This window comes from Tursiops truncatus, chromosome 6 (assembly GCF_011762595.2).
Source record: "Tursiops truncatus isolate mTurTru1 chromosome 6, mTurTru1.mat.Y, whole genome shotgun sequence".
Taxonomy (NCBI): domain Eukaryota; kingdom Metazoa; phylum Chordata; class Mammalia; order Artiodactyla; family Delphinidae; genus Tursiops; species Tursiops truncatus.
The window spans coordinates 84,894,982-84,920,825 of NC_047039.1; the positions used below are offsets into that span (position 1 = coordinate 84,894,982).

The window sequence follows — 25,844 nt, forward strand, 5'->3', positions numbered from 1 at the left end:
GGTTGGTGGCACCTCCCCAGAGAAATCCCAAGGACGGTCCTATTACAAGTGGACCAGGCAGCTGCTTGGATTCGTGCACAGGCTCTCAGCACCAGCAAGAGGCCAACAAACCAACAGGCAAAATTCCCATCTGAACTTACCTCCTGGTTGACCCACCAAAGTTGTTACTGAGCCAGGTTCATTTTTCAAGAGGCACAGCAAGCCAAAACGCTGAGTCACCAAGGCTCGAAGCAGAGGTTTTACTCCCAAGGCAGGCAAGAGAAGAAACCGGAGAACGAACCTCAAATCCACCTCTCAGAAGACAAGGGGCTGGGTTATTTATGGGATGACCAATAAAGAAGCAGGGAAGGCTGAGGCGTGGGGGGAGTGGGGAAAGGTGATTGGGAAAGGGTGCGCGATAATCGTGGTCCTGCACAGGTGTAGCTAAGCTACAGGCCTCTGTACGTTCAAAAGGTCACCCAGCGGACACTAGCACCTGCCCAGCTGGAGGGTCGATGGTGCTACCCTTAACTAGCTCAACTTGAACTATACACAGCTGAGACTCCAAGGTCCTGGAAAATAACTTAGGCAAACATCTTGTTTAGGCTAGGAGCTGCTTGGAGGACATGCAAGTGTTAAAACGACCTTGATTAATGAAGGCAAGTGAAATGGATTTGACTAATCATTACTCAGTTTCAGATAGAACTAGCGGAAAAATAAAAGCAAGGAAATGCGATGAGAAAAGCATGTAAATACATTTTCGAATATTATCTTTATCACACCACATATAAGCTCAAAAAAACATTTATTAATTGATGGTGGAATCATCACTAATTTGTGTCCAGAATTTGACATCCCCTACCCATACCCCATCTTGTAATCAGGGTGTCTAGAAAACCATTTTATTAGTTAAAATATTGCTTGGTTAGCATGAAAAAAAAATTCTTTTAAAGGTGAATAGTGTATACAGATCATTGAATAAGCCATGGGAAAGGCCTGCTGCACAGTCCTGGTCCCATGGCTAAGATAACTTTTCTATTGTTGACCCATCTATATTTCCTCTATTGGTGGATTTTCTTCTCTGACCCAGTTTTTCTCATTCAGGGCAATGATGGATATTCACTAAATCTTTCTCCCTGAGGCCAGAACACACCTCTGGTTGGTCTGAATTTTTCTTTATGTGTGGTATTATCAGTTAAAGTATTGTAAGGCTCTCTTTCTTTGAACTAGTCTGTCTTTTAATATTATGTGTTGAGCTAACCAAACTAAAAAATTATAAAGACACCATATCCAACCTAAATTCTAGTGGAAGCCATAATATAACAGACAACAGAAGACTGGATTATTTCATCCCTAGCTACTGTGACCTGGGTAGATACTGCTGTCAGGCAGGTGAAATAATAGTTACATGAGTTTTGGAGGAAGACTATAAACTCAATCCCATTGTAAAGTCATCTGTACTTGTGTGGGCTTAGGTATGTTAAAACTCCTCAAGGCTTAGTTTACTCACCTGTAAAATGGAACTAATTTACTGGCTACCTATCCTGTGATGGTTAATTTTATGTATCAACTTGACTGAGCCATAGGGATCCCAGTTATTTGGTCAAACGTTATTCTGCATATGTCTGTGAGGGTGTTTTTGGATGAGATTAACATTAAATTCAACAGACTGAGTAAAATAGATTGCCCTCCCTAATATGGGTGGCCCTCACCCAATCAATGGAAAGCTGAATAGAACAAAAAGTCCGACCTTCCTTTAAAAAGAGGGAACTCCTCCTGCCTAGCTGTTTGAGCTAAGACGTCTGTCTTTTCCTGCCTTCAGTCTCATACTGAAACATCGGCTCTCCTTGGATCTTGAGTCTGTCCGCTTTCGGACTGTAATTTACACTATTAACTATTGTGGTTCTCAGGACTTCAGACTCAGACTACAATTACAGCATCAGCTCTCCTGGGTCTCCAGATTGCAGGTTGCAGATCTGGGGACTTAGCCTCCATAACCGCCTGAGCCAATTCCTTATAATAAATTTCTTTCTCTCTCTGTATATTTATCTTGTTGCTTCTATTTTTCCAGAGAACCCTGACTGAGATTTTGGTACTGAGAGTGTTTCTCAAGAAACAGTTTTAAGGATGAATTTTCTGAATTGGTTCTGGCGTTTCTGGAACTGGCTCTTCAACCTGATTAGATTTAAAGTTGCTAATAACTCTTTCAAGTAGTAAGGAGAATACTGATAGTCTATGGCATCACCTGGAAATGAAGATATGAAAAATATCACCACTGGATACTCCTCATCAACCTCTTATAAGAAGCAAAGAGGGACTTCCCTGGTGGTGCAGTGGTTAAAAATCCGCCTGCCAATGCAGGGGACATGGGTTCAAGTCCTGGTCCGGGAAGATCCCACACGCTGCAGAGCGACTAAGCCCACGCGCCACAACTACTGATCCTGTGCTCTAGAGCCCGCAAGCCACAACCACTGAGCCCACATGCCACAACTACTGAAGCCCACGCACCTAGAGCCTGTGTTCCGCAACAAGAGAAGCCACTGCAATGAGAAGCCCAGTCACTGAAACGAAGAGTACTCCCTGCTCGCCACAACCAGAGAAAGCCCGCGCACAGCAACGAAGACCCAATGCAGCCAAAAATAAATAAATTAAATAAATTAAAAAAAAAAAACTAAAAACAGAGCTACTATATGACCCAGCAATTCCACTCCTAGGTGTATACCTGGAGAAAACCATAATTCAAAAGGATGCATGCACCCCAATGTTCATTGCAGCACTATTCACAATAGCCAGGACCTGAAAGCAACCTAAATGTCCATCAACAGAGGAATGGATAAAGAAGATGTGGTACATGTATGCAATGGAATATTACTCAGCCATATAAAGGAACGAAATAGTGCCATTTGCAGAGACATGGATGGACCTAGAGATTGTCATACAGAGTGAAACAAGTCAAAGAGAAAAACAAATGTATAATATCACTTATATGTGGAATATAGAAAAATGGTACAGATGAACTTATTTGCAAAGCAGAAATAGAGTCACAGATGTAGAGAACAAACTTATGGTTACCAAGGGTGGGATGAACTGGGAGATTGGGATTGACATTTATACACTACTATGTATAAAACAGATGACTAATGAGAACCAAATGTATAGCACTGGGAACTCTACTCTATGCTCTGTGGTGACCTAAATGGGAAGGAAATCTTAAAAAGAGTGGATATATGTATACGAATGACTGATTCACTTTACTGCACAGCAGAAACTAACACAACATTGTAAAGCAACTATACTCCAATCAAAATTAATTTAAAAATAATTATTGGTTCCAAAAAAATTAATATGAAATTAATGGGGTTGTCATGGAGAAAAGATGTAATGCATGCTAAAGTTCTTGTCTGTTGGGGCAGAAAAGTAAATATACCGATTATATCTCTTACTTTTTTATTATGAAAAATTTGCAAGCATACATAAAAGTAGAGAAAACAAACTTCACTATACCGATCATCTGGATATAATAACTTTTCACATTTGCCAGATTCCTGTAGTATTTTAAAACAATCCCCAGATACTGCAACGCTTCACCTCTAAATATGTCAGTATGCATCTCTAAAAAGTTACTTTTTTACATAACCCCAATACCATTTTGACCCCTAACAAGATAACAATTTCATAGTATCGTTTAATATCCAGTCATATTCAGAGTTCTCTAATTATCCCCCAAATGTCTTTTTACAGTTACTTTGTTCAAACCAGGCCCACACATAGCATTTGGTTGATATGCCTCTTAAGTCCCTTTTAATTTTGAACAATCCCCCAGCTCACTCCAATGCAAAAAGGAAAGCAAAATCCCACAAAGTGAAAAATTCCATATTTTTTCATGCAATTAACTTGTGAAAAGAGACAAGGTGAGTTGGTAATTAACTTGTGAAGAGACCAGGTCATAGAATGATGGACAATCTCTGTTTGTCTCCTTGTAGCACCATTTAAGTTGTTCACTAACTACCACATTAGTAAGAAGTTTGATCTAAGGGCTTGATTAGCTTCAAGTTGAACAGTGTTGTTAGAAATAGTTCTAAGCAGTGCTGGGCGCTCCACATTACATCTTGTCATGAACCACAACAAGTCAAATTGACCATTTTTAGCGATGCTAAATTTGATCAGTGGGTTCAGGTGGAGACAATCTGACCCCTCCATTGCAAAGTGAGGTCCTTATAACCAGCAAGTTATCTACAGGATGATACTTTGTACTTTGGTAAAATTACTCTTGGGTTTAAGGGTGGGGGGAGGGAGGAAGCAAATCAGAAACTACTTAGACATTAACAAAATGAGAACACTGCATATCAAAAAGCCAGGAAAACACAAATATGGCAGAAGGAATGAACTTATTTCAAAGAAGCATACACTGATGAATCAGGGAAAATTAGATTTGACCAATAAACAACCCAAAAGCTATTCTAAGAAAAGGTTAATAAAATAGACAAATATTTAGCAAGTCAGACTGAAAGGAAAAGGAGAAAGCATGCAAATAAACAACAGGGGATATGTAAAAAATTATGAGAAAAATGTGTTCCAGAAAATAGGGGTGAAATTCTGAGAAAATATAAATGACTAGGTTGGCTTCAAAAGAAATTTTAAAGCCCAAACTAGTCAATATGAGAAACTGATCTAGTAGAATTAGATGAATAAGCAAAATTAGTCCATTAATGAATGCAATTCACCACATTAACAGATTATAGGAGAAAAGCATCATGAAAATGATAATAGCTAACTCTGATATAGAAATTGCTATGTGCCCGGCTCTCTTCTAATCACTTTAAATATAGCTCATTTAATTTCACTAAATGCTCCAAAGGCACTTGAGCATTTAGCCCCACTCCTGATTAAAATTATAAAAAAGAAATATATTTTAGGAATAAAAAGAAGCATCACTATTCTAAAAAAGAATTAACGTATCTACTGGAAATCTCTAGCAAGGATTACCCTTGATGGTGGCATCAGGAACTTTTCATATCAAATGTCAAATTCAACCCACAATGGTTTAAACAGAAAATGATTTCACAAATGACTTCAAAGTTCCAGAACATTCATCTAGATTGGCAATACCTGGATCCAAGGTTTCCCTTACCGGGGTACAAAAGGTTATTCAATTTGCAAGGGTATCACAATTTTGAAATAGCAACGTACCTGGTGCATATAAACCAAGATTCAATTTACAAAAATTCAAAGCACATACAATTTTGTCAGAAATATTTCAGATGCACCTGATTCTTTGACTTTGTCCAATTTCCTTCCAGTTGATTCAAGATGACTGTGAATCTAGAGAAATCAAGAGTCCCCTCCCCCACCCACATCCCTGCCTTATCCAATTTTTTGTTTCTCCTCCCCTATCATCACCCTTAGAGTGTGCTTCTGCTCTGAACAAGGTGTTGCCTGAAGAATTTCTGGATCTCTCCCCAGGCGTGCTCCTGGGCTGCCGCGTGGCCCACAGGGTCCCCCCCCCAAAGCAGGGGGCAGAAGAGGCCGCGGCTCCAGGACGCATAGCACAGGGGCAAATAGGGCGGCTCTATGAGGTGGCCCGCCCCGGGGTAGAGCAGCATCCTTCCGTTGCTTCTGCCGTGCCTCCGCAGCTGGTCCAGGGCTTGCTCAGCGTACTCTCTGCTATTGAAGCATTCGTCATCCTCCCCTATAACGAAGAGGATCGCACCCTGGGCCTTTTCAATAGGAAGCACACTGTGTTGATTCAGTGCATCTCGGGGGTTCCCCTTGTAGTGACGGAGGCACAAAGCGCCCATGATGTTGAACTCCATGCGCTCCGGCAACGAGGGGATGGGTGTTATAACCAGATCCCGGTACTTGAGCGGAAATTCAAAGATGGCATTGCACCCATTGATGCAGACAGTGGCTGCCACCTCCTTCAGGTAGCAGGCCATGGCCAGCCCGATCTCTGCACCTTTGCTCACAGAGATCACTCCAATTCCTGGCTTTTGGATCTGAAGGAGAAAATAAAGGAAACCCATTACAGGACATTCTCTGAGAAGGAGCTCTCCTACAGGCCAGTAAGCTAGTATGATGGGAAGAGTTTGAAAATGTGGGGTGGGAGTCCTGGCACTAAGGTTTACCGGCTTTGCGACTGAGAGAGAATACTACCTACTTACCCTCCCTAAGCCTTACTGTCTTATGGGGGTGATAATATTACCTGCCTTGTAGGACAGTTATGAAGATTAAGTGAAAAAATAGAAATTAAAACTCTTCACCCAAAGCAGAGCTCTATAAAGGCAAAAAGGGTCTAATACACCAGCAACATTAGACATCACAAGAGCAGAGGCAGGTAAGATTTTTGAAGAATCGAATTCTTCTCTCCAGCTAGTAAAAGAGGTGTCCCAGTTTCTTTCAAATATTAGGTAAGTGTAATTCATACTTAAACAGCATTTTACAGCTACAAAGGATTTGCATATTTGTTAAACCAAAGGCTAATCCTGGAAGGATTGGGAGTGTAAAGATGAAAGACTTAGATTCTGTAAAAAACTGAATGTCAGTTCCCAGTCCACTAGGAAAAGTAGTAGGTCACAGGAGGGAGTCCTTAACTTTGTGGTGGGCCCAGGGAGCAGAGGGAAGGGAAGAAGTCTCAGGGATGAATGAGGAAAGGAAGGGCATTCTGGACAAACAATAGCAAATACATAGTGACCCTGTGTGTTAACTTTGCTCACAGTTGTATCCCCAGCACCTTTCTATCATCAGAATCAGCTGAAAAAAAAACTTTTAAAACTTGAGCTTTCTGAGATCCAGTTTTTTTGTTTGTTTGTTTTGTTTTGTTTTGTTTTGCGGTACGCGGGCCTCTCACTGTTGTGGCCTCTCCCGTCGCGGAGCACAGGCTCTGGACGCGCAGGCCCAGCGGGGCACGAACCCGCATCCCCTACATTGGCAGGCAGATGCTTAACCACTGCGCCACCACGGAAGCCCCTAAGATCCAGTTTTTTGAGAGCTACTTCAGTAGGTCTGAGTGGGCCCAAGAATCTGATACTATAAAATATCCCCAAGGAAATCCAGTGTGCATCCACATCTGGGAACCATCCACGTGAGGAGTGGATTGGGAAGTGAGGGAGGAGGGCTATAAATGGAGACGGGAAATTGATTAATGCACTATTGCAGCATAACAGCTGAGCAATGATGAGGGACTAAAACAGCGGCAGGGAGGGTGAAGAGGGTGTGATGTACTGAGAAAGAACCTAAAACACTTTGGGATGGGTTGAGGGTGTGGGGAAAGGAAGAGGGAAGAAACCAGATGGGCACAGGTGACAAGGTGGTTTTATTGAGCATTTACTATATGCTCGGCCCTCCAACAAGAAAACGGGGATTCAGGAAGTGTAAGTCTCGCTCAAGGTTACAACAGTATCAAGGGGCAGAGGTGGGAATTGAACCTCTTCTGTGGAATCTGACTACAAATTGAATTTTGGCAATTGCCCTTTCTCCTCATACAATGTCACAAATAGTTAAATTTGAAGTGAAAAAAAAATTAACTTGAAAACATTTTACCTGGGATTTAATTCCTTCTAGGCAATCCTTTAAACAGAGCCAAATATGCTTAGGAAAATCACGTGTATATTTGATTATGATGATGATAACACTGAAGATGAGGATACCGGTGATGCTCCGATAGCAAACATATGCTATCTCTTCTTGAGAAGAGTCAAGGCTCCAGGAGAGAACGATGTAAGTTGGGGAGTCAGGATGACTTAACGGTTTGGAGCAAAGACATTGCCCCAAGGGCTCTGTCACTTACTGGCCGTGGAGTGTTGGCCTCTTACTTAACTGAGATGGGTATGCCTTCTCATCTGAAAAATGAGGACCATGTCAAAAGTACTAACTTCGCACAGTAATTATGAGCATTAAATGAGATAGTGCATATAAAGTATTTAGCATAGAGTCTAACAAATAGTCACTTAATATAAACATTAGGTGATACGGTTGTTTTACCCTGTCAGGTTGAACTGTAAGAAATACCGTATATTTGAACATTTTTGAACTAGCAAATGAAGAGAATCATAATATACCCACCATTTATTGTCTTCTTTGTGCCAGTAAGCACTAAGCTGATCCTAACCAACTCAACAATCCTACGAGGTACGTATTATTATCTGCATTTTCACTCAACTGTGTGTGCCCAAGTCTAAACAGACTGGTGATATAGGCAGAACGGACATTTGTGATTTTTGATTTTTTTGGCTATAATGTTGCCAGGTAAAATGAAAAGTATTTTAAATACCTTGGGATGAGCTAGTAGCAAGTTGGCAGCTTCCTCAAAATATTCCAGGTCCACCTCCTGCAACTGCTTGGGCAGGTCTGCGTAGGCAAAATATGCTAAGGCCAGCACTGCAAAGCCATGGGCGGCCAGAAGACTGGCCCGATACTCAACTAGACCCCCGATGCCCCCAAACAAATCAATGAGTCCTGGGAAAGGGCCTGCCCCTAAGAGCAAGAAAAAAGAGAAGAGAATGAGATCACAAAGAGCAACAAGAGGGTCGAGTAGGTGCCAGCGAAAGTACAGGCTGAGCAGAATGAGTTCCACCGTCACACACACAACGAAACGGCTTATTACTTTTAAAATATTGTGGGAAATACTAGTTTGCCAACAGTTTGATGCCCTTTGTTTTTGTTTTTATTTCCATGAACCATGTCTTCTAGATCATGAAAGATTAGTCTCACCTGGAGGGAGGAAAAGGGCTCCTCGCACACGACCTTCTTGGACCTGCACCCGCTGCATCTGAGGGCTGGAGAACCAACGCTGCACCACCTGGCTGGCCCTGGGCTGAACCTCCCCTGACTTTTGTAAATAAACGGAGTCATATAGCTCCAGAGTGATCCAAAAGGGGCTGTTCATCACATCTTTCTTAATCTGCCTCTCAAAAGCCTTCTCAGGCTTCAGAGACCAGAAGAGGCCCATAGGGTGGACCCCCACGTAGTGGCCGCCCAAGGCAGGAGCCTGCTTCAGGTCCAGCTCACCAGCCTTGCTGGCCCTGTAGAAGGCTCTGGACTGGTACAGATTCCCCTTCTCATCCTTCATAGATGCCATGAGTGTCACCGTCTGCAGTGGGGGCAGGCCTGTCACTCGGATGTGCACGGGCTCATCCGCGAGGGCACTTGCTGGGGTGGCTGTCAGCTGGAACATTGGCAACCGGCAAAGGGACCAAGTGGTATTTCCTACCCTGCAGTGAAAGAGAAAACTCTGAGTTGGAGACTTCAGTTCCAAGGAAGAGGCCCAGACAAGGCTTATATTAGGTCTGGCCAAGGCAGATTTCTGGATACTAGTGCAAAATACACAGGACATTTGGAGGAGGGAAAATAGGGTGTTGCAGACAGTACTCATTATTCTCATTTTACATGTGAGGAAACAGGTTAAGTGACATGCTCAAAGTCTTGTAAATAATTAATAGTAGAACCTGAAATTCAAGCTAGGTCTGACACTACAGCCTCCTGTCTTATCCATTACAACACTGTAGGAAATCTTAGTTTTGTGGTTTTGAGTAAGTTGAGCTTCATATCTTCAGTTGAGATCATTCCCAGGTGACCTATTTCACTGGTGTTTGTTAGGATCCGAGGGGGTAATGCATGATTAAGGGTTTATTGGAAGGATCAGTGCTGCTTTTCAACTCCCATACCTACATAAACAAGAAACATGTTATGCTGTTGTTTCCTTCTTTCTTTTCTCTTTTTTCAGTTTCCAATCCCTCCCTGCCATTGTAAGACGGACTGCCAGCTCTTTTCAGAGTTCCCATTATTTGTTCTTTTTAAGGGAAAATAAAACTTCATGATCTGCTTTTGTGGCTTTCCAACAGAGTGATAAACATAAAATATTGTTTGTAGCAAAGAGAATGAAATATACATTTGATCAGCTATTTCATACTCTCCTCATTTTATGAGCAAAATTTGGGGTACTCTCTCCCTCCTTCCTCCCTCTGTACATTCCTTCTTTCTTTACTTTCCCTCCTTTCTTCTATACCTCATTCCACAAAGGATTTGAACCTGCTTATAGATAAAGGAGGCATAAACAAATAAAAATAAAATAGGATCTGGGAAAATATGAACTAGCATCAGAGACACTGAATGAATGACAGCCAAAGGAAAAAAGGCAATCTCTCAGTTGTGTTGTTCTAATTAGTCTCATAGAAAGGGTTACCAGTTTCTCAAAGGAAAGGAAAAAGTGAGGCCTTTCCAGTATTTTCCTAAAAGAAATTTCTCATATGAAACTTTGACATAGGTATGCATCATTTTTCCAACAATATCTTCACACAAATGGTAGTAACAGGTGTTCTCTCAGAAAGCTTGATCCTCCAAGGGATCCTTGATTTTATTTTACAGAGGAATGCAAAGTGAAGGCTTTGGGGTTTAGATTTGTGAGCAGAAAAGATTCTGGAGAAAATAAACAGGCTCTGGCAGTGCAGGGGCAGAAGAGGGGTTTTAATGCCCAGTTCTTCACTGTTGAAAGCGGGTCTTTGGAGGAAAGAGAGGGTCAAGGAAAAATGCATTTTGTGCTTCTTTTAAGAAAGTGATTTTCTGCAAAGGACGCACTCCCTCCCACCTGACCCCCATCAACAACCAGCATTACTGACCATTTCAAAACTCATGGTCAATAGAATAATTTGGAATAAATAGAATGATTGTGAATGTTTTCCCTCAATACCAGCAGAGTTCTTGGCAGAAGAAGGTGGCATCAATTCAAACTTCCTGGGTCTTTCATATGTATCAGGGAAATGGGACCTGTAATATGAATAAGAACACCCCACGTCCCATGTGACATTTCAGTGCTCCCTTGGTATTTTCTGATCTGGTCCTTCCTATAACTCTCTGTATCTGCTCTTTCCTTCTTCCCAAAAAGAGACCATTAAGAAGGGGTACTTGCGTGCCCTATTCCACAAATTCTTCTTCCTTCTCAAAACTTCTATATAATTTATTGACTCGATATAGATTTGATTTTCAAATTGAATTAATTTGAATTAATTAACATAAGTACTCTCCTGCATTCCTGCGTGCATCCCGCATCTGGTCTTATTCTTCCAGGTGGACTGCAAATTCTTCAAGGGCAGCAACTATGTGTTAAAACTTTAGGAACCCTATTGATACTCATATAGTAAATTATACAATGTGCATCCTTCAGAGTTATGAAATTCATAACAGGGGCAGGAAAAAATAGCACCAAAAATGTAATTAAAATACTTTACTTACATAGTGCTTTTGTAATATAAAATATTAGACTCTCTTTCCAAGTCAGGGTCCCTCTTTATCTGAGAACTGCTCCCTAAAGCCCAGAGATGGACCCTCAGCAGCTATGTTTATACCATGTGACCTCCACCCCGGGGGGCCGTTGCTGACAGGATCAGGACTGGATACCTGATTCAAGGTGTGCCAGGGATGTTCCCCCCTTGCCAGTTTGGAATGGAGACCCAGAGTCACCAGTCACTCTATCAAGGTAAGGACTAAAGGTGTAGCAAGAAGGCACCTAGGTAGCAAAATTTACTTGCATGACCAAGTCCCTGAAGTCCTAAAACTTTGCACTCTAGGTGCCCTCTTGCCTCAGCCTAGTCTTAGCCTTGGACTCTTTTTACATGGCTGTATCCATAAAATTCAGAAGCTGTAACCAGATAATCACAGAAAGACAGTCTTGCAGTAGAGTATGGGAGTTTGAGGAAAGAGAGAAAGATACAGGGACAAAGAGAAATTAGATTGCTCCTATCCTGAGAAACCCCTGAAGAAAGAAAGGGTAGGTCATTTAGAAGGTCTGTGGTTATATAAATAAGTGTCAGAGAAAAGAGAGATGGAAGAAGATAGGTTTCAGAAGACTTCAGTCTTTGAAAGGAATCTATCTTAGAGCTAGAATTTTATTTTGGGGTCTCAGCACTTAGCTGACTATGCTTACTGTTTTGTCTCCTAATTTTTCTGGAGCTCCTGTTAAATGTGTTAAGTTATTGATTCTGACTTCTCAGAAATTCCCCATAATGGTCATTAGTATTCTATGTCTAGATTTTTGCCATTTGCACCAAGGTATATGCAAGGGGTTAGATTATAATGAAACTTCCTATAAGAAGCAGGCGTTCTCCCAAGAGCACGTGAAACAAAGAGAGAAAGAGAGAGAGAGGTCACTTGATAAGTCAACAGTGTGTGCTTGTGAATGGTGTGTCAGGTTTCCTGACCAAAGACTAGGAAGCAGCCACATGATCAGCAATCCCACAGTCACTGCCTTTGGAACATGGGCTAAACAAAGTCACTTTTCACAGGCTGACAAGATAGGGTGTGCCCACATGAAGATCTGGTAGGGATCCAAGGCACAGTTTGACAGATTACCTCTTCAGAAGCTGGTTGTAAGTCTATCAGACCTCAGACTTATTCAAGCCTTGTGCCATCTGTTCTTTATATAACACCCCCTTATATATTCAAGAAACAAGAAAAATCCAGGATTTAAATACATACACATGGGGACTTCCCTGATGGTCTAGTGGTAAAGAATTCCCCTTCCAATGCAGGGGACACGGGTTCAATCCCTGGTTGGGGAACTAAGATCCCACATGCCACGGGGCAACTAAGCCCACACGCTACAACTTCTGAGCCCGGGAGACTCAACTAGAGAGCCTGCGTGCTGCAAACTACAGAGCCTATACGCCACAGCTAGAGAAGAGAAAAACCCGCATACCACAACTAGAGAGAAGCCTGAGCGCTGCAACAAAAGATCCCACCTGCTGCAACTAAGACCTAACGCAGCCAAAAATAAATAATACATACATACACTTGTACACACACACACATACATGAAAGAAGATTTGATACCTATACACCAGGGATTCTCAACTGGGTTTCTGAGGAACTCCGAGGCTCTGTAAAATGTCACTAGGGTTTCCACAAGAGCTCTTAATTGGAAGAAAGAGAAACAGTTTTTGAACTTCAAGTGTGATGTGATGATAGTGCATGCAATGATGGAGGGAGACAGTCACTGAGCTGTTCCTTTACATGTTGTTCAGCCCCATAGGGTGGTGTGTGAAAGGACCACGTACAATTGGCTGAGACCATTCTCAGTTTGGGATGCAAGATTAGGGGAGGCTGTTGATGGCTAGTGGCGAGCTCGATGTGGAGAAGAGCATGGTGGGCTGATGTGTGCCTCTCCTTCCTGAATTACCTCCTCCAAACTCCCCTTATGCTCCGTGGACTGAGTTAAAGGAGTGAACAAACTCTATTGGTGTAATATGGAAGGGAAGTTGCATTCCGAAAAATGAATTTTTACACACTGTAGTCAGCTGCACCCTGACACTTTGTTATTATTTGTAAACATTGTGAAGTGTGGATAGTGTAAGAAGAGAATTTTCATACGGAATTTTTTTTAGGGAATTTTTCTCATTTTGTTACTTACTATGAAACTCTTTTATATTTCAGTAAGCATTCCAAATATGTCTGATGGTCCAATGGAGTGATAAATTTGAGGGTAAATTTAAAATGGGAAGAAGGGAATTGAAGGACGAGGGACAAAACTCAGAAGATTAGTGATGGAGAACTGCCATTTTCTGAGTCATTTGACAAGAGGCCACACACTGAAACACTCTGTCTTTACAGTGAAGCTACTTATCAGTGGAATTTACATCAGCTGGTAATACAAGATGTCCTGTTGCATTGGGTATGGTCTTTAACAAAAAACTAAAAAATGCAGCAATGGCTCCAGGAAAATGGAAAAGACAAATAAAATATCACAATTATTTGACAAGTAAAGGGGCTGGTAATTTTAAGTGGCCTTTGGAATTCAGCTCTCCCCTCATTTCCCTTTTTTCTGTAACAGCAAACAACTATTGAGCACTTACTAATGGCTAGTCACTGGGTAATATGAATCCACATAGTAAAGTCTTTTCACTTTTCAGTACCCTTTTATGACCATTATTTCTCTTGACCCTTGCAGAAAACCTGTGGGAATAAAAAATTATTATTATCCTTACATTGTAAATTAGGAAATTGAGCTCAGCTAGTTAAATGACTTACCCAAGCTTGCCTATGTTGTTAATGATGAAGCAAGAATTTTAACCAGTACCGTCTGACCCTACATATAAACCTTACTTATCTTCCCCAGATGAGGGTAGACATATGAGAGCTCATTCTTTTCCCAGCCTCCCCCTCTTGTTTTTCTTTCCTACTTCTTCTTTGACCTTAACTTCATCTTTCCCTTTCCCTAACTCTGAAGCTTTTAGTTAAATACATACCCTGGTGTACAGGGTGGCAGGACTAGTAATGGAATAGTAGGAGTAAACTTTAGTCCACAAACCCACACGTGCATGAAATGTAATTTTTTTTCTATTTTTCTAAATTCACAGTAATTTCTATTTTGAGTCCTTGTTCCTCCAGATGGCAGAGATATAATCACAGAATTCAGAGCATCCTGCTTTTCCTGGGAGCTCAAGGACGCTCCCTGTGACTGTGGCAGTGCTCAAAGACTTGGGGTTGGGAGACCCTATTCATGTTACTATGCATTCTTCTAAACCTGTTTTACGATGGATACCAGTGGTTCCAAATTCGGATACCTATAGGGGCCAGGCAGGTAATATAAATTTGTAGATAAAGGACAGAGATGAACAAAATGTAAGACTGCAGTGAACCTAAGACTACCTGCCCATCTAATGCATTCAAATGTATTCTATTAAAAAAATGCACACACACAAAACTACCCAACAACAACAACCAACCAACCAAAGGAAAAAACAACCCAAGGCATGGACCAAACGAAATACACCAAATGAAATACACCCATTTGTGACTTCTGAAATTCACATCATCTATTAGGCTTTTTGCAACATAAAGGCCAGGAAAAAATTTTTGTTTTTCTCTTTCCTGAAGCAATAAGTATCAACTGATCTCCCTCTGGAGGAAGAAGGAAAACAAGGTCAAATAAAAATACAAGAATGTGGGGATGGGAAGTGGGAGTGAGGACTCAGCCATTAATATTTCCAGTGGTATATGGCAAGTTAACCCTGCCCTCAAACCTTCTCCTTGTCACCTCTCACCATGCTGAATCTTTACGATTTTTTCCTGCTTTCCCTGTATTCCATTTCTATTGTCTTATTCTAATTGGATCCCAACTAATCCACATACTGCTATAGGGATTAATATCTTTGTTAGTTGTTAAGGCTTATTGCCTGCCAGGGCCCGTCCCTCACAGGTTTTCAAAATAAGTTGTAAGAAGACTTAAAACTTATCCTGTTCAACACTCAATTGTCATCATCATCAATGAAGCACCTACACTGTGCGGGGACACCCAGATGAAGAGGGCTGTCCCTCCTCTGGGCTCTCTCTCTACCATGTCTCCCAGAGCACTTAATTCTTGAACTTAATATTAATGAGTAATGTATGCTGTGTGTACTCTCTCCTGTTACTTTGTAAATTTCTTGAAGGCAGGATCCTGTCTGATGTGTCTTTGTCATTTTCACTGCACAGGAGCCCTTCACATCCCATGTATTCATTAAATGATTGTGGATTTTCCTCTCCATTCCCATAAACTCTCATCCTTTTACGCAATTATTTCTCTCTCTTTACAGTTGCTTTTGCTCCCCAGTCTAATCTCGACAATGTTGTCAGACAGATCTTTATAAAACTCAAAAATAATCAATTTTCTCATCTGCTTTAAACTTCCAGTGGCAGCCAGATTCATTTGAGGATAAAGTCTAAATCTTTTGTCCTAGCACTTAAGACTCTTTGCAGGGGAATGGCTCTACCATAGCACCCTCGAGACCTTCCATGTTTCCACAGGAACAGCTTGAACCACCATATGACCTAAATCTGGGTGGAATGCCTTGTGATCCTCCCAGGAGCATGGCATGAGAAGCAGTCTTTACAAGAGGCTTCACAAGACAGTTTTCCCATCTGTCTCTCCCTATCTTGTGGGAGGCTGCCATGAGGCGGCTTTCCCATCCACCTCCCTGGTTCCAGAGAGGCATGGGACTCTCCATCTCATACTTACACCCCTTTAGGGCAGAGCTGCAGGCTCTAGGACCACTGAGCTGCAGTCTAGGATCAGCTCCTCAGCCACTGAATATCTCACAACTCTGTTGAAGACGTCTGGTTCCTTTTGCTTCAGTTCCATCCTCTTGGTGGGTGAGACAAGGACCCAGAGAGCTGCACCCTTGGCACCTCTTGCCTTCACTGCCTATATAAGTAATAAACTGTCTGAATCTAAAAGGGGCTCCTTATTTCTTTTCCAGCTGAACCTGTCAGTCTTGGACTTGGACTTCCCTTTGTGTTTGACACGCTTTATCATCTAATTCAATCAAAGCCTTTCACCACCACCCCCCAATCTATTTACTAGTCTAAGCAACCATCTCATTACAAACTAGCATAGGATATTGTCAAAATCTGCTTCTTTATCTGTCTCTCCCTTTTCTGCTCTATCCAATATAGTACCCACTAGCCATGTACAGCTACTTAAATTTCAATTCACTTAAAAATGCATGAAATTGACATTTAAAAGTTAGCTTCTCATTCACACTAACCACATTTTAATTGCTCAGTAGCCACATGTTACTAGTGGCTACTGTATTGGACCATGTAGCTATAGAATATTCCCATCACCACAGAATATCCTACTGGACAGCACTACTCTGGATTGTAAAGCATTCCTCACGGGCAAGAATTATACCTTGTTCAACACTCTACTTACTTCTCAGTTCCTAGAATAGTGCCAGTACATAGTGATCGCTCAGTAAATGTTTGAGGAATGAAGTGAAAGAATAAATGATAGATAAAAAAGCACAAAAAAAAAAGTTGAGTGACATATCTCAGAGAGAGTGTGAAGACAGAACAGAAGCCCAGTTGAATATTTATAGGCTACTTCTGAAGATGGAAAATTCCTCAAAATCCAATGGCATACAATTTCCAGGGTTCCTCACTTCTTTGCAGCAGAAGGCAGGACTGTCCATGAAACAGTTAATGTACACTGCAGACTGTCAGTGAAACCAAAGATAGAAAGCAGCCAGAGGGCAAGAAACAAGAACTCAGCTGCCTCTCACAGGCATAGCCTCCTGGTGGCTGGAGAGGGAGCCCTCAGCAAAATGGAAGCAATCTGATAGGGTCTGAAAGCTGATAGCTGCATTGCTGAGCACGTTTCAGACCCCCCCCAGAGTCCCAGGGGGAAGGACGGGGATCACGCCTGCACCACTGGGAGACCTTGACCTGTTAGAGGAAGGGCAGTCAAGAACTGGCGGGACATCAACACATCAGAAGGCAGGAAACAAAGAATAAAAGAGAGCGAAAGGTCCCGTGGAAGTTAAAATTACCATATTACCAATCAAGAAACAAAAATTCCATTTCCTTTAGGATCCTGTTGCTTTTCTTCCTTCATCACAGCACTTCCTCCTCCCAATAAAGCCCAGAGAAAAATTCTTTGAGTCAAGAAACATCTCTCCAGGGACTTCCCTGGTGACGCAGTGGTTAAGAATCCGCCTGCCAGTGCAGGGGACACGGGTTCAAGCCCTGGTCCGGGAAGATCCCACATGCCACAAAGCAACTAAGCCCATGCGCCATAACTACTGAGCCTGCGCTCTAGAGCCCGTAAGCCACTACTGAGCCCACGCACCTAGAGCCCGTGCTCCGCAACAAGAGAAGCCACTGCAATGAGAAGCCCGCGTACCACAACGAAGAGCAGCCCCTGCTCACCGCAACTAGAGAAAGCCTGCACACAGCAACGAAGACCCAAAGCAGCCAAAAATTAATTAATTAATTAAATGTAAATAAAAAACAATCTCTCCATTGGTCACATTAGGCTGGACCCTGACTTTTGCAGCCAAGTGTGCATTTCACCTCCAAAATAGTCTCTAAACAGTCTTCTGGTTAGGTTTATGCATCTGACATAAATCAGCGTTTGAACAATAAACTACCTGGGATGGTAATTTCTGGTTCTTCAGAGAACTGTGCTACCCACTGAGGTGAGCGAAACATACACAGAAAGACAAAGCAGCCTTCCCCGGTTCCCTGCTGCTGAAATCAGAAAGCAGACCTTTTCTACTTGGCCACGACAGCCCTGACTCACCCTGAATTCGGCTGCAGGAAGCAGTCTGGAGCGGGATGGCTTACTGAGCCGGCTAGAAGCACTGGACACTTGCCTATTGCTTGCTAATTTAGATCGTTCAAAATACCCCAGCCTACTGTTCAAAGTTGAGATTGTCTCCATAGAAACCATCAGCTGCTCCTTTTTTTTTTTTTTTTAAGTTCCCAGGGACAGGGCTACGAGCACGTGCTGCCACAGGGTCTGGGCAGAGGCTCTGTTTAGCTGGTGTGCCTTTCAATCCAGGTGTTTCATAAAGGAATGTTTCATTTCATCACATAGGTCTGGTTTCTACACCTCTTCCCTGGACTCCTCCTCTCAACTCCTGGCTCTCTTCTCCTTTGCTTCAATTCCGTCTCTATCTCCTCCTCTAAGTCAGTGGTCTCTTAGGCAGCTGCCTTTTTAGTGGTTTCTAAGATGAGTCCCAAATATCCATCTTCAGAGTGGTGCGGGTTTCAGACTCATCTGACAAGTCTGTTAAATAAAGATTCCCAGGCCCCTCAGCTGGAGATTCTGACTTGATAAGTTTGGGGTAAGTTTCTGGGATCTGTACTTTTAAAAGCAGATTCTAAAGCATAGCCCAGTTTGCAAACCACTCTTCAAAGGGACAGCAAAAGCCCTCCCCATGCAAAAATGCCTCCTCAGGACCAGAACCCCTGAAATCTGTCCTATTGTTAATCCCATCAGTCAAGCCCATTGTCAAAATATACAAGTGATCCAAGCTACAAATTGCAGACTGTGCGTCCAGGTTGTGAACTCCTGGAGGGAAGGTACCATGTCTTTTAATTTTTGCATCTCTTGCAGCCAGTGGGGTGTAGCTGGCCTCTGGAATCAGAAAGACTTAGATTGGAACCCTGATTCCTTTACATCTGTCATTGTGACTGACCTCAAGCAAATTACTTACCTTTCCTTGGGCTTCTGCTTTCTAACTTGTGAAATGGGAATGGTACAATAAAATGTATTAAAAGTGAAGTATAAGCCTTGAGGAGAAGGGGCCAATATGGGAAGTCATGGGCAGATTGCAATGTCTGGGAGAGGAGGAGGCTGTTTTAGCCCACAGCTCTTACACAGGATTAGAGGTACCTCGGCAGGCTAGCGAGGCTCCCAGCTTAGTGACTAATTCCTAGGACTTGATCCAAGGATGGGAGGTGGGCTGGGGAGGAACGCAGCAGAAATAGTGTTGTTTTTACTAAGACTCTAAGAGAAGCACAGGAAAGGGTGCTCCAGCATCCAGGCAATAAAGTGAGATGCATGCTAAGCTGGCACAGAGTCAGACCTTCTTCACTCTGCTGCCTAGAACAGAAGACACCAGGGACCTGGCACTCCATGGACCCTCAAAGAATGTAGCAAATTAAGAGCAGGGACATTGGTGGGAGCACTGGACAGTAAGGTGCTAACCATGTACAAGGGAGGCATTAGCAGTTGTCAGTAGCAGGTGTGAACCATGCAGAAAAGATTGAATTCTTCTGAGGAAGAAGGAATCTACCTCCAGCCTGCCTTCAGACCCAAGACTGTAACATCAACTCTTCCCTGGGTCTCCAGCTTGCTGACCCACCCTGCAGATTTCCAGTCCCCACAATCGCATGAGTCAAATCCTTAAAATATCTGTCCCTCTGTCTCTGTCTCTCTTTCTCTCTCTCTCCCTCTCTGTCTCTGTCTCTACGATTATATCAATATATAATTTTAGGATAGAATTTAACTGACATAAGGCAGATTAACAGGAGAAAAGCATACACATTTATTTAGTGTAAGCTTTATGTGACACAGGAGCCCTCACAAGGAAGACCCAAAGCAATGGCAAAACCTACCTGTTTTATATTAGATTGAACAAAGAGAGGCAATTGTGGAAAAGTAATTATACTATGTGGGGAGCCTAAAGGAAGATAAGAATTGTTTTTAACAAGGTCTATTTGTATAGAATTATCTCAGTCTCAATTTCTTGTCCTTGATGATAAGAATGTTACTTTCCTTCTGGTGTAGGGAGGACACCTTCCATCTGGGAGTTTTATCTCCTGCTTTTAGGAAGAAAAGGGGGAGGGTCAGAGGGGCTCTCTTGCAGCTGCTGTTTTTCTAAAGTGCTAGTATTTTTATGGCAAAGAGGCCTATTTTGGGATGATATATTCTGGTCTCCTTAGAAGGAGAGGAAAGAAAAGCAGCAAAAATAAGTGATTATGGAATGAAGACTATTCTGGTGGGTGAAAGTCACCAGGTGTACTTAAGGGATTTCATTGAACTTCCACAGAGCTGCAGCACAATCAGTGGAAAACTGTGACTCCCTTTCAGTGACAGACCTAACAGTATTTCTAATCATCATTAGAACCTAAAAAAATGTACTCCCTAAATAGGAGTAAATATAGAAATGGAAGTGTTTCTGGCTCTCTGGAGACAAAAACAGTGCTAGTGAATACAGCAAAACATATTTCAAATTTCCTTAGAATTTAACAGCCTATGGGAAAAAAAATCTCAACATAGTGTAACAGAGAAAATTTAGGGCTACATCCCCAGGTTCTGATCCCAGCACTGCTCTTAATTCATTGTAAAAATTTCTCCAAGACTCTATTACTTAGCTGTAACATGAGAAGGCTAACTACTGATGCATTCCAAATACTGATGTATTCCAAAATATTTCAGTCATTAAGTAGCATCTGCATAAGTTCAGCTGTATCTGTGTACACCCTGACTTATTACTTACAAGGAAAAATCTTTACTAATACCTCCCAATTTGTTTATATTCTCCGTAATTGTTTTGTTCTTCCTCTGACGCTTTATTACATTAAGGCTAGACCCTGGACCTGTTGTGCTAGGGGAGAAGGCATCCCTGCCTAGAAAAAAGGTCTAGGCCTTGACCAAAAGTGGGAATGAATTACAAGAAACTGGAAACCCCAGAGGAAGATTTTGTCCTGCTTCCTGTTTGGAGTTCTGGAAAGTAGAGTAAAACAGGATGTTGTGTGTTTAAGCAGAGAGAGATGCAAAGACAGCACACATAAGTTTCTCTTTGCACTCCTGTTGTGTGAAAGGGTTCAGGAAGTTCCCATATTCTCACAATGATGGGCATGGAAAGCAGCTAAGAGTTGAAGGCCAGCAAACCTCCCTGGGGACCATTATGACAATGTGTGAGGTGACTCTTTAGCACAGGGTATGGGGTATGTAGCTCTACCAGGGATCTATAAAGGACACAGGTGACACTCAGGGAATTTTGAAGGACAATGAAGGACAAGTGGGGCAAACCCAGAGGATTTGAGTAGTTTCACCACCTGAGCCAGAGGATGAGAGTGAGTTTGCCACCTGGCCTTGACCATTCTGAGAGAACAACCATGAGTTATGAATGCATACACACAAAAGGTCAATGCCTGGAGACCAGATGAGTTACACTTCCACCAGGTTAGAGAAGCTGGCCAAGAATAGTTATTTGATCTAGCGTTCCTGCCACACACCCTTGCCCTGAGATTATACAAGCCCTCTTGCACCCAGATTTGGAAAAGAGGGTACAGGGTATCTTTGAAGGAAATAGAAACATTTCTGCTAATATCTGAACTTCAAATTAATTATTTACCTGAACATGGGCTGTATGAAACAAGAAAAGATTAAGATACCTTTAATGAGCTGGTTTATGTTTTCTTTCCCTTCCATCATCATTGGAAACAGGTGTTTGAAAGGAAGCCTGATTCTATTACAGAAAATTAAAGAGAAGGCAGGATCAGTGGTGGCATAGGAAAACCCTAGCTCACCTACAAAACTACAACTACATGTAGAACAACTCTCTCCAAAAATGACCTGAAGACTAGTAGAATAGCTCTTCTACAACTGAGGATATAAAGACAACAACCACACTGAGACTGGCAGGAGAAGAGAAGCAATCTACTCAGGACCCATACCACCAGTGGGCAACTCAGAAGAGGAGGGGGAAACCACAAACTTGGGAATCCTGCCTAAGGAGCAAGGGGTTCAAGCCCCACATTGGGGTCTAGCACTGAGACAGCAATCCTCCTTGTCTGGTTTTGAAAACCAGTGAGGCTTTTTGAAGGGCTGTAGGAAACCAAGACTGCTTTTAAAGGGCATGTACACAGACTTGCTTGCTCCCAATCCCAGCACAGAAGCAGCACATTGAAAAGTGCCTGGTGCTCTGGCTGGCCTGCCAAGACAGCCCCAGCACACACCCCAGCCCACACCAGTCTCCAGCTCCAGCCCCTCCAATTCCTGTCCTGCCCCCCGTCGAGTTGATGGCCACCAGCACACCCCAGGAGATGCTGCAGCTTGCACTGGGCTCTAGCTCTAGCTGCCCCCTGGCTCCAGTCCACCCTGGCCAAGGTGGCAGCCACCAGTGCAACTCAGGAGAAGCCCTGGCCCATGCCAGGCTCCAGCTCTACCCCCCATCCCCCAGGCTCCAGCCCACCCCCACCAAGGTGATGGATTCAGTGTGCCCCAGAAAAAGCTCTGGCCCATGCTTGCTTCAGATCAAGCTCTCCCACCAAAGTCACTGGGCACATACAGACTGCATAGAGATGCTCCCACACAAGAACACACCTTCAAGACCAAGAGAGGTATCTGTTTCACCTAATTTCATAGAGACAAATAGAGAAATTCAAACAAAATGAGAAAACAGAAGAATATGTTCCAAACCAAAGAACACAATAAAATCCAGGGGGGAAAAGAAAATCCTAATGAAACGGAGAAAAGTAATTTACCTGATTAAATCAAAAAAATAGTCATGGGGGCTTCCCTGGTGGCGCAGTGGTTGAGAGTCTGCCTGCCGATGCAGAGGACACGGGTTCGTGCCCCAGTCCGGGAAGATCCCACATGCTGCGGAGCGGCTGGGCCCGTGAGCCATGGCCGCTGAGCCTGCGCGAATGGAGCGTGTGCTCCGCAACGGGAGAGGCCACAACAGTGAAAGGGGCCCGCGTACCATAAAAAAAAAAAAAAAAAAAAAATAGTCATAAAAATGCTCACCAAACTCGAGAAAAGAATAGAAGAACACAATGAGAACTTCAACAAAGAACTAGAAAATATTATAAAGAGCCAACCAGAACTGAAGAATACAATAAATGAAATGAAAAATACGCTAGAGGAAATTAACAGCAGATTAGGTGTTACAGAAGAATGCAAAAGTGACCTGGAAGACAGAATAATGGAAATCACCCAATCAGAAAAGAAAAAAGAAAAAATGTTTTTAATGAGGATACATTAAGGGACCTCTGGGACAACATCAAACATGCTAATGTTTGCATTATAGAGATCCCAGAAAAAGAAGAAACAAAGGGCAGAAAATGTAATTTATGAAATATTGGCTAAAAACTTTTCTAACTTGAACAAGGAAACAGGTATCAAGTTCCAAGATCACAGAAAGTCCCAAACAAGATGAGCCCAAAGAGACCCACATCAAGGCATATCACAATCAAAATGGCAAAAATTAATGATAAAGGTAGAACTCCCAAGGCAGCAAGAGAAAAACAAAGGGCCACATACTAAGAGAATCCCCATAAGGCTGTCAGCTGACTTTTCAGCAGAAACTGTGCTGGCCAGAAAGGAGTGGCTGATATATTTAAAAAGTGCTGAAATGAAAAAACTTAAAACCAAGGATATTCTACCTGGCAAGGTTATCATTCAGAATTGAAGGAGAGATAGAGTTTTCCAGACAAGCAAAAACTAAGAGTTCATCACCACTAAACCAGCCTTAAAAGCAAGGTTAAAGGGTCTTCCTTAAGTTGGGGGGGGGGGGGCCGGGGGGGCGCACAGGGAAAGCCATAACAAGAAATAAGAAAATATATGAAGGAAAAAATCTCTCTGGTAAAGGTAAATATAGAATAAAGACATCAGATCAACCACTTTAAAGATCTAGGACAAAGGTTAGAAGACAAAATTATAAAATCAACTATAACTAAAAGAAGCAATTAAGGGATTCATATAAATATGTAAAATATGAAATCAAAAACATAAAACATGGTGTTGAGGAGTAAAAATATAGAGATTTTAGAATGTGTTTGAACTTAATGACTATCAGTTTAATACACGCACACACACAGAGACACACACACACATGTCTCATGGTAACCACACAACAAAAACCAGTAATAGTTACAAAAACAAAAAGAAACCACAAACAAAACACTAAAGAAAATCAAACCACAAGGGAAGAGACTAGAAGTAATGAACTACAAATACAACCATAAAACAAGTAATAAAATGACAATTAGTACATACCTATCAAAAATCACTTTAAATGTAAATGGACTAAATGCTCCAATCAAAAGACTTAGGGTAGCTAAATGGATTAAAAAAATAAAACCCATTTATATGCTGTCTATAAGAGACTCACTTCAGAGATGAAGGCACACACAGACTGAAAGTTAAAGGATGGGAAAAAAATACTCCATGCAAATGAAAACGAAAATAAATCTCCAGTAGCAATACTCCTATCAGACAAAACAGACTTTAAAATAAAGTATATAACAAAAGACAAAAAAGGCCGTTATATAATGATAAAAGGGTCAATCCAAGAAGAGGATATAACATTCATAAACATAGATGTATCTAAGATAGGAGCACCTAAATATATAAAGCAAATATTAACAGACATAAAGGGAGAAACCGACAATAATACAATAATAGTAGGGGACTTTAATACCCCACTTACATCAATGGATAGATCATCCAGACAGAAGGGAAATAATGGTCTTAAATGACACATTAGACCAGATGGACTCAACAGATATCTACAAAACATTCTATCCAAAAAAAGCAGAGTACACATTCTTTTCAAGTGCACATTCTCTAGGCTAGATCACATGCTAGGCAGCAAAATAAGTCTCAATACATTTAAAAAGATTAGGATTTCCCTGGTGGTCCAGTGGTAAAGAATCCACCTTACAATGCAGGGGATGTGGGTTTGATCCCTGGTCAGGGAACTAAGATCCCACATGCCATACAGCAATGAAAACAGCACAACACAACTATTGAGCTTGCATGCCTCAACTAGAGAGCCTGCATACCACAAATTACAGAGCCCACGTGCTCTGGAGCCCATGTGCCACAACTACAGAGCCCATGTGCCCTGGAGCCTGCGTGCCACAAATAGAGAAGAGAAAACCCACATGCCACAACTAGAGAGAAGCCCACACGCTGCAATGAAAGATCCTGCATGACTCAACAAAGATCCTGTGTGCCGCAACTAAGAACCGACGTAGTCAAAAATAATAAATAAATAAATAAATTTAAGAAGATTGAAATCATATCAAGCATTTTTTCTGACCACAATGGTATGAAACTACATATCAATTACAGGAAGAAAACTGGAAAAAACACAAACACATGGAGACTAAACAACATGTTACTAAAAAATCACTGGGTCCATGAAGAAATCAAAGAGGAAATAAAAAAATACCTTGAGACAAATGCAAATAGAAACATGATGCTTCAAAATCTATGGAACATAGCAAAAGGCAGTTCTAAGAGGGAAATTAAGAATGATACAGGCCTACCTCAGGAAATAAGAAAAATCTCAAATAAACCTAACTTTCTACCTAGAGGAATAAAAAAAAGAAGAACAAAGAAAGCCCAAAGTTAGCACAAGGAAGGAAATAATAACTATCAAAGCAGAACTAAATAAAATAGAGATAAAAACAAACAATAGAGAAGATCAATGAAAATAAGAGCTAGTTTTTTGAAAGGATAAACAAAATGGATAAACTTAGCCAGACTCATTAAAAAAAAAGAGAGAGAAAGAGCACCCAATAAATAAAATTACAAATGAAAGAGGAGAAGTTACAACTGATATCACAAAAATACAATCATAAGAGAATATTAT

At 41.8% G+C, this 25,844-nt stretch overlaps 1 protein-coding gene across 1 annotated transcript; it reads right to left on the bottom strand.

Annotated features, from left to right (window-relative positions):
* Nucleotides 1-3,418: 3,418 nt before the first annotated feature.
* On the bottom strand, nt 3,419-21,712 carry LOC101326214 (acyl-coenzyme A amino acid N-acyltransferase 2-like). The gene is made up of 4 exons (XM_073806343.1): nt 21,637-21,712; nt 8,689-9,188; nt 8,249-8,451; nt 3,419-5,975 (listed from the first exon to the last, which is right to left on the bottom strand). Exons 2-4 carry the CDS (start codon nt 9,149-9,151, stop codon nt 5,382-5,384), a joined length of 1,260 nt encoding a protein of 419 aa, XP_073662444.1. The 5' UTR covers nt 9,152-9,188; nt 21,637-21,712; the 3' UTR covers nt 3,419-5,381.
* Between the last annotated feature and the right edge of the window lie 4,132 nt (nt 21,713-25,844).